This window comes from Odocoileus virginianus, chromosome 5 (genome assembly GCF_023699985.2).
Source record: "Odocoileus virginianus isolate 20LAN1187 ecotype Illinois chromosome 5, Ovbor_1.2, whole genome shotgun sequence".
NCBI lineage: Eukaryota > Metazoa > Chordata > Mammalia > Artiodactyla > Cervidae > Odocoileus > Odocoileus virginianus.
The window spans coordinates 92,257,014-92,271,751 of record NC_069678.1 but is presented as its reverse complement, the minus strand read 5'-3'; the positions used below and the strand labels follow the sequence as shown (position 1 = coordinate 92,271,751).

The 14,738-nt window shown below is 41.1% G+C and overlaps 1 protein-coding gene across 5 annotated transcripts in view; it reads right to left on the bottom strand.

The window, feature by feature from the left end:
• CSMD2 (CUB and Sushi multiple domains 2) overlaps nucleotides 1–14,738 on the bottom strand; it is a 697,019-nt gene that overhangs the window by 79,808 nt on the left and 602,473 nt on the right. For all 5 annotated transcript variants that reach the window (XM_070468425.1, XM_070468426.1, XM_070468423.1 and 2 more), the window contains 2 exons: nucleotides 5,013–5,093; nucleotides 4,362–4,475 (listed from right to left, as the gene is read on the bottom strand). In XM_070468425.1, coding sequence (XP_070324526.1) covers nucleotides 4,362–4,475; nucleotides 5,013–5,093 — 195 coding nt within the window. The remainder of the gene's footprint in view (nucleotides 1–4,361; nucleotides 4,476–5,012; nucleotides 5,094–14,738) is intronic.

Sequence of the window (14,738 nt, the reverse complement as noted above, 5' to 3'; positions counted from 1 at the left end):
TTTTTGTCCAGTTGTCTTCCGATTTTTTATTTTCTACAGTCTACATAAACATATTTACTACTATATTTTACTGATTTCTTGTTGTGGTTCAGTCGCTCAGTCGTGTTTGACTGTTTGTGACCCCATGGACTGCAGCAAGCGATCCATGCAGAAACACTGATTTCTTAGCTTATTGTTAATTTTTATATCTGAATCATTCTACCTGTATTCATTTTCTTGCTGAACACCAAAAGAAAAAGTGTATAAATCGGACATCATCAAAATTAAAAACTGTGCTTCAATGACCCCATTAAGAAAGTGAAAAAACAATCCACAAAATGGGAAATAATTTAGAAAATCACATATCTGATAAAGGACTTGTATTTAGAATATATAGATAAATCCTACCACTCAATAATTAGATAGTTGCTAAATGTGGTAGATATTTCTGGTGTTTAATAATATCGAATTTTCCTTTATTTCCTGAGCATATAAAAAACCTCACTTTCCATCCATGTGCCTATTTCTGGCCAATGAGATGTGAGTAGAACAATGTGTTTCACTCTGGGGCTGAGGAAATGAAAAGCCCGTATGTGAATGTCCATTTCTGTCTTCCTTTGCTGCAATGGGGGTTGGAGGAGCAGGCCTAATTTTCAGACAGCAGCTCAAGATTCAAGCAGCCTGGAACATGGAGTTATCAGCTCTATAGAGTTATTTGGACTACAGAAAATTTTTTGAAGAAGATATAAACTTTTGTTGTGTTAAGCCACTGAGATGCAGGGATTGCTTGTTATTGAGTAATGTACTGAAGTGGATCCTTAATTAAGCTTTTAGTAGGGCGGTAACTTAGTCCTTCTGTGTCTGAAGATTTCATTAATTCATTCTCACTCTCAATTGATAATTTAGCTGGGTTTATAATTTCAGTTTACAATGATTTTTCCTGTTGCATTTTATCTTTTGATAGGTATTATTGTTGATTCAATAGTGCTATGAGTCTGATTTATCTTTTCTCCATGAAAAGATAAATATATATTTAAATATAATGCTTTCTCTTTATCCTTGATATTCTATAATTACACTGTGATTTTTTAGGTTTGAATTTCACCAAGTTTTCTATGTTGCCATAGCAAGCCTTCAAGATATTAGAAAAATGTCTGATTCTTGTCAGAGGAGACTAGGGATTCATTGGAAAGGCATTATCTGAGGCAGAAAAGAGAAGAATAAGTCAAAAGGTAAAAGAAAGTTGTACAATGAAGTGGTTATGAATAGAAAATTGTCTCTATTAAGGGACTGGAAGACAATACAGTTAAGACGGCAGTGAGACCCAGACTGGCCCATGACTTCAGCTCAGTCTCTATAAAAGATCTCAGTTCGTTTCTTTGTAGATATTGACAAGTTGATTTTAAAATTCAGGTAATTCAGCAGACTCAGAATATCCAAAATAGTCTTGAAAACAAAGTTGGAGAACTCACACTTTCTGATTTCAAAACATATGACCAAGCTACAGTAATCAAGATGGTGCAGTACTTGCAGAATGATAGATTCAAGGGAAGAGTACTGAGGATCAGGAAATAAAGCTTTCGATTTACTTTGCCGTGTCCCTGGAGCTAGCATGGCATGGTGGATCAACTATACTCCAATAAAAATTTTCTTAAAACCCCAATTCATAGTCAATTGATTTTGAAAGGGTGTCAAGACAATTCAATGGGGCAAGAATAGTCTTCCCAGCAAGTGACGCCAGGACAATTGGATATCTATATGCAAAATCATGAAGCTGGACTTCTACCTTACACTATATATAAAATATGAAATCAAAACAGATAAAGTCCTAAATGTTAGAGCTAAAACTATAAACTCTTAGAGGAAAACATAGATGTAAATCTTCTTGACCTTGGATTAGCCAATAGCTTCTTAGATATGAAACAACAAGTACAAGAAAAAATATATAAACTGGACATCATCAAAATTAAAAACCTTTGTGCTTCTAAGAACACCATCAAGAAAGTAAAAAGACAATCCACAAAATGGGAAAATTAAAAAAAAAATCACACATCTGATAAAGGACTCGTATCTAGAATATATATAAAAACTCCTACAATTCAATAATTAAACAGATAAATAACAATTAAATATGGGCAAAGGATCTGAACAGACTTTTCTTCATGCAAATGAACAATAAGCACATGAAAAAATGCTGAACATCTTAGCCATCAGAATACACAAATCAAAACAATAATGAGATACCCACTACACTCACTAGGATGACTGTAATTAAAAAGACAGATAATAATAGCAGAGAGGACGTGGAAAGATTGAAACCCTCATACGCTGCTGGTGGGAATGGAAAATGGTTCAGCCACTGTGGAGGATACTCTGGCAGTTCCTTAAAAGCTTAAACATAGAGTTACCAGTTACCATATGACCCAGAAATTTCACTCCTAAATACATACCTAGGAGAAATGAAAACGTTTGTTTCACACAATAACTTGTACATGAATGCTCATAGCAGCATTATTCATCATAGCTACAAGTGGAACAACTCAAATATCCATCATCAATGAGTGTATAAACAAAATATGGTATATGTAAAATGGAATGTGTGCATGCTAAGTCACTTCAGTTGTGTCCGACTCTTTGCGACCCTATGGACTGTAGCCCACCAGGTTCCTCTGTCCATGGGATTTTCCAGACAAGAATACTGTAGTGGGTTGTCATGCCACTCCAGGGGATATTCCCAACCCAATGACTGAACCTTTGGCTCCTGCAGATTCTTTACCACTGAGTCACGGAGGACGCCCACAATGGAATGTTACTTGGCAAAAAAAAAAAGGAATGAAGTGCTGATACATGCTACAACTTGAATGAACTTTTAGAACATTATACTAAGTGAAAGAAGTCAGTCACAAATGATCACATATTGCAGGAATCCATTTATATTAACCCAGAATAAGCAAATTCATAGAGACAGAAACTGGTTTGGTGATTGCCTAGATAAGAGGGGGCTGGAAAGAAAGGGGAACTGACTGTTAACTGACTGCAGGAGTTCTTTTGGGGGGGTGATTAAAATGTTCTAAAATGGATTGTGACGATAGTGGCAAAACCCTAAAGGTGCTAAAAACCACCGATGCATACACTTAAAGTGGATGAGCTGCATGGCATATGAATTATACCCTGATAAAGCTGTTATTACAAAAAAAGACTATGAAGGGTCATACCTTGGGAAGCCAGCATGACACCAAGTCCCAGAGGAAAGCATGAGGCTGAGAATGGGGAGTAAAGTGGGAAGACTGGAGCCACATAGACAAAGAAACAGAGCCAGAGATGATGAGAAACTAGGGCTGGAGCTAAACAATGGTGAAGACTAAAGTTCACTGTTACTGGGGGCTGGTCATGGGTATGTGGGTGGGTCAGCTCAACTGAAATAGATCCTGAATTTCTCAGTGTATCAGCAGCCTAATTCTGGGGCTTGTGGTCCTTCTCTTCCTTGCTAACAATTCATATTGCAGATTCTCCCTACTCTTGTTTTCTTAGAGATGGAGAAGCTGACCTGCTTCTCCATAGGCTACTAAATATCTGTTGGTGGCAACAGCACTAGAAGCAGGAGTAGAACTAGAAACTAATAATAGCCCACACCGAAGAGTTACTATGTGCCAGGCATAGTTCCAAAGTGCTTTACACTGTTGACTCATTTAATTCCTCATAACAAGCCCATGACATCAGTGATATCATTATCCTTATTTTACCAATGAGAAAACTGAGGCACAGGACAATTAGGTATCTTGCCCCAGGTCAGATGCCTCGTGAGTGGAAGGTATTGTTTTGGGGGGTTAGTTGGGGTAACTTGGTGGAGCACATCCACCTTCAATCAAGTCACCCCACTGGAATAAAGACAACTGTGGTCTCTTGGTTGCCTAGCTCAGCACACAGGGTTTTAGACACACCTGTATTCCAGTAAGGCAAGGTTGGTGTGTGAACCTCAATTCCCCCCAGAGGTCCCACAACCTCCTTCCATTTCCAGGGAGTGCCAGTTAGAAAAAAAGAAGGAATTTCCCCTGCAGTCCAGTGGTTAAGATTCTGCACTTCCAGTGCAGGGGGTGTGGGTTCAATCCCTTGTCAGGGAAGTAAGATCCCACCTACCTTCCAGCAAGGCCAAACATTTAAAAAAAAAGAAAAAAGGAAGACAGAAATAAACAAGGCCTCTATGGCCAATTCAAAGCCCTGGATCTAGAAGCAGGGCAGAGAACCTACCTAGAACACTCACTCACTCATTCAAGCATTTGCCAAGTGACCTCTTACTTCACAGGCAGGGGCTGGGAATACAGAGAAAGGAAAACAGGGGCTCTGTTTTGGAGAAACTCCAAGCCATGGTTCACTGCAATTACCTTCACATATTGGGGGCGGCCCTTCAAACTGCAGGTAAGTTCCGAGCTTGCAGGTCAGGATTTCATTCCCCACTAAGGTAAAGCCAGGGAGGCATCGGTAGCGTACGATGTCACCTGTCAAGGAAAGACCAATATGGGGATTTCCTGGAGAAGACTGGGCAGGGCTGATTGGCACCCCTTAGTACACACCTGAACTCACTTCCAGGCAAGATGATCAGTGGCGGGGTGTGTTTCTTTGAGTGAATAACTAGCTTATCTCCAATCAAATGACACAGATGACCACAGCTCCCTTCTCACAGCTCAGCCTTGCTGAGCCTAAGAATGTCCACATTACAGGAACTTTTTATAGTGTCCTCTATGGACTTATTTAAAAAAACATCCTGACTTGAATCATGGAAGAAAATCTCTTTTCTAGCTCCTCTGGCTATGTATGGCTGAAAGAGTGAATATATATATATTTTTTTAGAGTGAATGTATTTTGAGTGAACCTCAGCTGACAGGGTATCAACCCTTCTGCATTGAGTCTATTGTCTCTCTTCATGGACAGGAGAGAGAGATGAACCCCAATGGCCAGAACTGCCCCCCACCCCCCCACCCCGCCGCCCCACCCCTCCTCCCCAGCCCAGTCCTTGCTAGTGTGGGAGATGTTACCTATGTTGAATTCTTCATTCTCTGTGACAACTTCAGCATTGGGGAGGATGGTGGGAGGAGGGCATTTGGTGAGTGGATAAGCTGAAATGACAAAAGCAGACAAATTGATGTAAGAGCATCACTCTTGGGACACATGGTCATTCATTAGTTCAGTGCCTCATGTTCTCACTCCTCATCCATCCACACAGCAGATATTAACGAGTATTTATCTGCACACAGGAGAAAGTTAGCCAAGTACTATCTTGCTTATCTGCTGCCATCTTTTTGTTTGTTTGCTCTTAATGCAAAAACCAGGAACCAAATATCAAGACTGATGATAAACGAGAAAGCATATAAGAAGTTGGTGACAGAGCCCAGTGCTGAAAGGAGGGAAGAGAAGCATTACTGAACATCTCCTGTGTGTCACTATATTGTAGACCTGTCTAGTCAAAGATACAGTCTTTCCAGTAGTCATGTATGGATGTGAGAGTCGGACCATAAAGAAGGCTGAGTGCCGAAGAATTGATGCTTTTGAATTGTGATGCTGGAGAAGATTCTTGAGAGTCCCTTGGACTGCAAGGAGATTAAACCAGTCAATCCTAAAGGAAATCAACCCTGAATATTCATTGGAAGGACTGATGCTGAAGCTCCAATAATTTGGCCACCTGATGTGAAGAGCTGACTCATTGGAAAAGACCATGATGCTGGGAAAAATTGAGGGCAAGAGGAGAAGGGGGTGGCAAGGATGAGATGGTTAGCTAGCGTCACCAACTCAATGGATGTGAATCTGAGCAAACTCCGGGAGATAGTGAAGGACAGGGAAGCCTGGCGAGGTGCAGTCCATGGGGTCCCAAAGAGTTAGACACGACTTAGTGATGGGACAATAGCAACTGCATCTCAGGCACTTTCATGCTCTGTCACCTTGAATTTTCACAAGAGCAGATTCCCCTGCGAGGGGTTCTCACTCTACTTATGAGGAAGTTGAGAGTCAGAAAGGTTCAGTTACTTCTCTAGGGTCACACAGGAAGTAAGTGGCACAGGCAGGGGTTGAACCCAGGTCTGGCTGCTCTCATATCCCGTGTTCTTTCCACTAGTCACCATCAAAATGTGTGTGTGGTCTAGGTGAGGGCCAGCAAGACCGCTTATTTCTCTTTTGACCTTGGGCCGAGTGCTGTGGCTTCAGCGGATTTTCTAAACCGACCACCACAACCCTCTGGGCGGAGCCTGGCCTATGCATGGGCTGTCACTGAGGCCAAGTTCAGCGTGGGCTGTAACTAGGCTGCCTCTTGTCATCTGGCACAGAGGTGAGTAGTGAGCGTGCTAGTTAGCTGCTGTTGCCACTACTGTTGCTGTTATTATCTCCGAAGTCACTTCAGCTCTTGCTATGTTTTGAAAAATAGTACTTTTTTTTTTCCAAATTTGCCGCTGGCACCACTTGCATGCTCAAGCACTCAGCTGTGTCCGACTCTTTGCGACCCTATGGGCTATAGCCCATCCAGCTCTTCTGCCCCTGGGATTTACACTGCATATCAAAGGCGCTATGCAAACATTTTGGCTTGAGACTGAAACCCAGGCAGAAATACAGACTAAATATGAAAGATATGGCAAGAAAGTGCTGGGGACACTGCTAGGTGGGGGGGCACACTTCACGGTGAACATCACTCTGGGATAACATCACTCAGAAACACGAGTTCCAGATGCTCACACGGCATTCTGACATTCTACCAATGCAAAAGTAAACAGACAGCCCTTGCCTCACAGAACTTAGCGCCAGCCAAGGGAACAGTCACCAATTTTTGGTGGTCCCAGGGCAGGGGACATCGGTTTGATCCCTGGTCCAGGAAGATTCCACATGCTTCGGAGCAACTAGGTAAGTGCAAAACAACTAATGACTGAGCCCAGGTGCTGCAACTACTGAAGCCTGGGTGTCCCAGAGCCCAGGGCTCTCCAACGAGAGAAGCGCCATAGTGAGAATTCCGCACCCTCAACAAACAGTAGCTCCTGCTCCCGGCAACTAGGGAAACAGAGCCAGCAAAGAAGACCCTGTGCAGCCAAAAAAACAGCTATTAATTTTAATCCTCATCAACTTGACAGACAACCACCACTTCTTTTCTTTTAGTTGGCATTTGACAGCTAGCTAGGCTAAACATTTTTTCACATATTAATGGACTATTAGCATTTTTAACTCTCTGTTGATGTCCTTCGCGTCTATTTTTCCCAACAAATTTGAAAAACTCTATGTATATTCAGATTGATCTTTGCCTATTAAGTATATTTCCCAATTTATCATTTGCTCCTGATTTGTTTATGGCACTCTTCTGGTGTGTACAAGCATTCAATTTTTATTTAGCCAGTTCTCAATGTTTTCCTTTGTAGAATTTTAAAAAAATTGATACCTTCCATTCTCAGCCTCATGCTTACCTTTAAAACATACCTTCTAAAACTTTCTAAGACACACTTCACTTTCCCTGGGCGGGGCGGGGGGGGGGGGGGGTGGGGGGAATTGTTAAAAGAAATCTCTGCCTAAGCACAGTCTGGGTATTTTATAGTTTGTGGTTATGGTTTGATAGGTGATTTCCCATTACATTTTAAAAATTAATCTTTTAAAATTAAAAATTTCTGCTCAATGAAGAAAGCTGGTGGAATACTGAAAAACAATCAAACAATAATTCTCCAAGTCCCACTACCTGGGTATAACCATTGCTAGCATTTCAGTGCATGACTTTGGATCTCTTACAGACAAGTCTCCTCCCCTGACAAACACACACTGGATTAGCCATGTTATGACTGCAGAACTCGAGGGCAGGGGAACATTCAAAGCTCCTCTGCTTTTGTCTGCATCCCCTTTCTCCCCTGGGGAGTGAGGCACTGACATGGCTTAGTCTCCAGTACATGTGAACATGCTAATAGGTGGGCAGAGCCCTCAGCTCGAGCAGGAGCCATTGTGGGCCATTCTCTGTACATGGAATTCTTTCCCATTGACTCTCTGGATACATTCCTCCTTGGGTTGAATTGGCCTTACCTCTGATGTTTTCTGGGGTTTCCCAGGTGGCTCAGTGGTAAAGAATCAGCCTGCCAATGCAGGAGACCCAAGAGACTTGGATTCGATCTCTAGGTTGGGAAGACCCTGTGGAGTAGGAAATGGCAACCTGCTCCAGTATTCTTGCCTGGAAAATTCCGTGGACAGAGGAGCCTGCTAGACTATAGTCTACGGGGTCACAAAGAGCTGGACACGACTGAGCAACTGAGCATGCGCACTGAAGCTTTTAAAGCCAGATTAGCTTAGGGAAAAACGTAGTTCACGTGGTTCAGTTCAGGTTACCTGATGACTCTGGGCTCTGCACTTGGATTTGGGGTCCAAGCTCAGCTGATATTAAAATGCCTTCCCTTGCCACTGTTCCTTGTATATATCTCTTTCTCAAGAAACTCACAAAGATGGGATGGCTGTGATCTATGTTAGCGATCCATAATCATTGCATCCTTTGGCTATACCACCATCTGAAAGCATTAGGAAAGTGTCAGTTGCTCAGCCGTGTCTGAATCTTTGCAACCCCATGAACTGTAGTCCACCAGGCTCTTCTGTCCACGGGATTCTCCAGGCAAGAATACTGGAGTGGGTTGTCATTCTCTTCTCCAGGGGATCTTCCTGATCCAGGAATTGAAACGCCAGTCTCCTAAACTGCAGGCAGATTATTTACCAGAGGAGCCATCAGCGAAGCCCACCATCATCTGAGCCTTCCCTCCAAAACAGTCACATGCTTTTTAAAAATCAAACAGTAGAACGAACATAAACATTTCTCTTAATCAGTGACTGTATTCTACATGAATGACTTTTAATGGCTGCATTTTCCTCCATTTGCGTGTATGTGTCATAATCTGTACAGCCAATCTCCTATTCTTTCACATTTGGATTGTTTCTAATTTACCTGCTACAAATAGCACTTCAAGGAATATCTTTATACACAAATTTTTGCACAGTTCTCAGAACTAGGATTGGTGTGTCCTAGATAATTGTTAATTAGGAACCCTGGGTGTAAGTAACACAAATCAGCTCAGGGTAGAAGAAGCCTCTCAAAAGAACAGTGAACCCAAGGGTGGCTTTGTAGCCAGAGTTCATAAAGTGAGAGGACAAGCAACTGCAGGGCCACCAGGAACCCAGGAAACTTTCCTCTGTGTCTGTCTCACTGGTTCTCCTTCTGCACGTAGGATTTTTCTATTTCTCAGTCTCCGTGGACGGTAGAAGACAGAAAATCCACTGCACTTGGATGTATATCTTCCCTCTTCAGGAGACAAGTCCAGGTAGAAACAGAATCTCTCAGGTTCAATCTCAAGTTCCCAAGAGAGAGCATCTGATTTAAACTCTGCTGGAATCAGGGCAGGTGCCTATACCTTTAGTTTCAGTTACTGTTCCTGGGGTTGGGGGTGCATGTGGAGGGGAGTCATGATGTACAAATACAGATGATAGATGCCCATGTGTGGGGGGAAGTTAAGGAGAGCATTCTGAGCCGTGTCAGTTCAGCTCAGTTCAGTTCAGTCGCTCAGTCATGTCCGACTCTTTGCGACCCCATGAATCGCAGCACGCCAGGCCTCCCTGTCCATCACCAACTCCTGGAGTTTACTCAAACTCATGCCCATCAAGTCGGTGATTCCATCCAGCCATCTCATCCTCTGTCATCCCCTTCTCCTCCTGCCCTCAATCCCTCCCAGCATCAGGGTCTTTTCCAATGAGTCAACTCTTAGCATGAGGTGGCCAAAGTACTGGAGTTTCAGCTTCAGCATCAGTCCTTCCAATGAACACCCAGGACTGATCTCCTTTAGGATGGACTGGTTGGATCTCCGTTCCTGGGGTTGGGGGTGCAAGTGGAGAGGAGTCATGATGTACAAATACAGCCGACAGATGCCCACGTGTGTGGGGAAGTTAAGGAGAGTATCCTGAGCTGTGTAGATACCTGAAAATGTCTTGAATGTGATTAATCACATTGTGTTAATCTTTTGATACGTATTCTCAGACTTCCCACCACTAAGTGGGCTGCTCTCTGCAACCTTCACAATAGGATTATCATTTTTAAAGGATCATTACAGATTATTCTTTAATATGAAAGAATCCACTTTTTCTATTGAATGCTTTTGCTTTGAATTCTTTTCTTTGATTGTTATTGTTGTGGTTATAAAATATATCACCAGCCAGCTTTTATTTTAAAACTGTCACATCGTCTTAGTTGTATTCCTGGTAAGGAAAACTCTATTATAAAATCTAGTTATACTGTATGTAGCCTAATATAAGAGTCTTTGTGTTTTTAATAGGGAGTTGGGCTTTAATAAATTTGTATTTGTCATAATTGAACTTTTTAAAATGTGTGTTTATTCTGTGTTTTCCATAGATTTGTTTCTATACAGTTCCCTTTGTTTTCTTCCTTTTATCTGTGAATTATGCTTTGCTTCATTTTTTTTCTTTTAGCAATTTGAAAGTACTGTAGTTAAGTTTTAATTTATTGATGGCTAAAATAAATATATCAATATACTTGGAATCCTTCTTTTTCTAATTATAAAATCAATAATTGAATAATATCTATTGATTCCTCTACCATGGAAGATGAAGACATTTAACTTTTCCTCTCCCTCTTCTAAATATTTGGGCAGTTGTTAATATGAAATGATTATTTTTAAACTTCTAAGAATGAATTGTATTTGGATTGTTTTGAATCTATATTTTCAATTATTATTAGATCTAAATCTGTGATTAGTCAATTCATCCCATTTTATCTTTTCTTTTATACAGTTCTCTATAGAGTTATTTATAGTTATCTCTGTATTGAGTTATTTATTCATCCTTTGTTGGGTAGCTATATCCTCGAGTTAACAATTCAAACTGAGGCTTTGGTTGACACTCATTTTAAGCTCTTGGATATCTACAAATGACTGTCTCTTGCTGCATATGTGAAGCTCCCAACAATTTTTTTTTTTCTTGAACAACTCTAAAAAATCCCTCCTTCATTTTCTGGAATCGAATGCCCCACGTAATCTGAGAATTGTTGATTTTGGCTTCTTGTAGTTAGTTTGTTCAGCCTGGGTTCCAGTAACTTTCTTTTACCCTTCACCCTTATAAACTGGAAAGCTTGCCAGGCTGTTTTTGATTTCTCCTGGTACACACTGAACTCTTTATCCTATATGCACAGATTTTTTCTTAATCTCAGAAGAGTTTTATTTTATTATTTCTATTCCATCCATCAGGTTCTTCTCCTCAGAAATGCTTCTTATCAGTATGTTGGTTCTTTGGCCACTGGATCTCTTTATTTTTACCATCTTCTCCTTTATTATTTTCAAGTCCTTGTCCTTTTCTCTCTTCATGTGGAGCTTTTCCGGTTTGGCCTCCACATCTCTGAATTGTTTTTCTGTAGCGTCAGTTCTGCTCTTTGCTGGTTCGTATGCCAATTTAAAGTGTGCAATTGCATTCCTTTAAAACCTTTGTTTTTTATGGCTGGCTCCCCTCATAAATAAAACTTTTAATTTGTAGCAATCACAAAGGTGTAGGAAAAGTTGGAATTATAGTATCAAAACTTTTTCCATGCACCGATTGGAAGTTAAATTGCCAACATGACGTCCCATAACCGCAGAATACTTCAGTGTGTATTTCCTATCAGTAAGCACATTCTCCCACACAATCACAATACAAGCACCAAAGGAGGAAATTAACACTGATACGTTACTGCCATCTAATCCTTACATTCCATTCAATTTCTCCCACTTGTCTGAATAAAGTCCTTAATAGCTAATGTATCCAGTTCAGAAACATGCATTGCATTTTGTTGTCATGGTTCTTAGTCTCCTTTAGACCAAAACAGTTCTAAAGTCTTGCCTTGACCTTCCTTGACTTTGACACTTTTGAAAATTATACACCAGCTAACTTCTAGTATGTAACACTGTATTACATTACCCTCAGTTTAGGTTTGTCTGATTCCTCATGATTAGATTCAGGTTGGGCATCTTTACAAGGAAATGATGCTGGGTTCTTCTCATTGTATCCTATCAGGTGGGGTATGATTTCCCCTTTTATTAATCTCTCAGCCAGATTAACTCTTGTTTGGAGTCCACATTACCTAGACTATTATGCTAGAAGCAGATGCTTTCTAAAATTTACTATTTCCCAAGCTGTATGTTTCCAAGGGCATTTTTCTCTGCAATTCAAATCCTATTTTGTCATTTTTGAAAATACTGTAGCATATTGTCATATAAGTCTCCTTAAGGTACTTTTCTTTTTGGTTCTTCTATGAAAAGAAATTTATTTAGGGTTAATGTTTGCCTATAAAAAGGCAAATATTCTTTCCCCCACTCCATTCCCAATTTCTACTCCTCGCAAGTCTGGCTCCTTCCTTTTTTTTCAGCTCTTGTCTCAAATACCACCTCTTAAGACATGTTTCCCTCAATTATTCTACACGAAGTAGATTCTCTATGCTTTTGTTTGCTATCTTATCTGTTTCTTTCATAGCATGTATTACAAATCACAAAGATTTTATTTGTCTAAACTTGCTTGTTCCTCTCTTCTTGGGGAAAGAAAACTGTATGGGGAACAGACATTGCAGACAGCAGGAAGCACACACAGTCAACGATGATAAGAAAGAATGCTTATCCTCATCATCAACAGAAAAGTGAAATGCTATTCACTAGGTTGGCAAAAATTTAAAGTCCAGTAAAACCCAGTGTTTGCAAGAATGTAGTGCGATAGAAGCTCTATCTCCATGACAAGGAAGAGTGGGAGCTGTTAAAACTACTTTGTGAGGTCGATTTGGCCTTATCTGGTAAAACTGAGTGGAGAAGGCGATGGCAACCCACTCCAATACTCTCTCCTGGAAAATCCCATGGACGGAGGAGCCTGGTAGGCTGCAGTCCATGGGGTCGCTAAGAGTTGGACACGACTGAACGACTTCACTTTTACTTTTCACTTTCATGCACTGGAGAAGGAAATGACAACCCATACCAGTGTTCTTGCCTGGAGAATCCCCAGGGACGAGGGAGCCTGGTGGGCTGCCGTCTACGGAGTCACACAGAGTCGGACACGACTGAAGTGACTTAGCAGCAGCAGTAAAACTGAGTATGTGAATACTTACAACCTCTCAATTCCACACAGGCATGTACCCTAGAGAAACTCTTTCTCATAAGAAGGAATGTGCAACAATGCTCATATTGTTTGAAATAAAGTAATTTAAATGCCTATTAAGAGTAGACCAGATAAAGCACTATTTTCACACAAAGAGATACTAGACAGCATTGAAAAGTGAACCTAATCTAGTCACAAGCATCAGCATGAATTTCCAAAGCTTAATTTTGAATGAAGAAAAGCAGGTCACAGAAGAACACTTACTGAACAATTCTACTTACATAACAGAAAAACCACGCTAAATGAAACAATATATATTTTTGGAGACATACACCTATGGAGTAAAATCATAATGAAAAGCAATGAAAGATTAGCAGAACATTTAGCAAAATTCATAACCCTGATTAACTCTGGGGCGTTGGGCAGGGGGCTTATTGGAAGTGGTGCACGGGGCTTCAAGAACACTGGTGGTCTTTTTGCAGGCTCAGCTGTGGGTGTTCATCTTATTTTTCTTCTTCAAATATACACATGCATGTTCCACACTTTTTACATTTTGCTAATATTCTACAATTTATCAAAAACCCAATGAGTGGGTGGAAGATGCCTTCTTGTTCACTTGGCCCCTTGCAAAGAGCATCTCCCACTCGAACCTGCTGGCCTGCATTGACCTTCTCACCCAGGCCCTTGCCGGTTCCTTTGGCCCGTAAGGCCTTGGGCTGAGCTGGCACTGAAGGGTCTCATGTCTCATCTGAGGGCATCAGGGGCACAATGGCCAGGACACACAGAGGAGCAAGAGATGTCCTGGGCAGACTTACTCAGGAGAATTCGGGAACAAGGACAGCCCAGGGCAGTGCTGGGCATCCTGCACCTGTGCCTGGACCAGGTGGGGGTAAGAGACAAGAGCAGGGATAAGAAATCTGGCTTGAGGAGGCGGCGACTTCATGCTGATTCTGTTACTCTCCAAACACAATAATAACGATGATCATGACAATGATGATGATGATTATTAAAACTGCCACTTATTGAGTAACTTTGCTTTAGTTACACAAATTTTATTTCTTAATTGAATTTTTTGAGATCATTGTAGATTCACACGCAATTGTAAGAAATAATACAAAGAGATCTCATGTATTATTTACCCAATGATTCCTAATAGAAAACATCTTGCAAAACTATGGTATAATATCACAGCTGGGATATTGACCTTGATACCATCAAGATGCAGAACATTTCCATCACTGTAAGGATCCCTCATGCCGCTCTTTTATAGTAAACACATCTGCTTCCTTCCCATCCCTAACCCCTCCTTAGCCATGGCAATGACGAATCTGTCCTCCTTTTCTGTAATTTTTCAAATTTCAAAAATGTTGTCCAAAATTATATATGACTCAAGAATCATAGAATGATGTTGCTGTTCAGTTGCCAAGTTGTGCTGTGACCCCATGGACTGCAGCACACCAGCTTCTCTGTCCTTCACCGTCTCCTAGAGTTTGCCCAAGTTCATGTCCATTGAATTGGTGACACTATCCAACCATCTCATCCTCTGTCGCCCTCTTCTCCTTCTGCCTTCAATCTTTCCGAGCATCAGGGTCTTTTCCAATAAGTCAAGTATTCGCACCAGAGATCAAATTGCCAACACTGAATGAAATTTA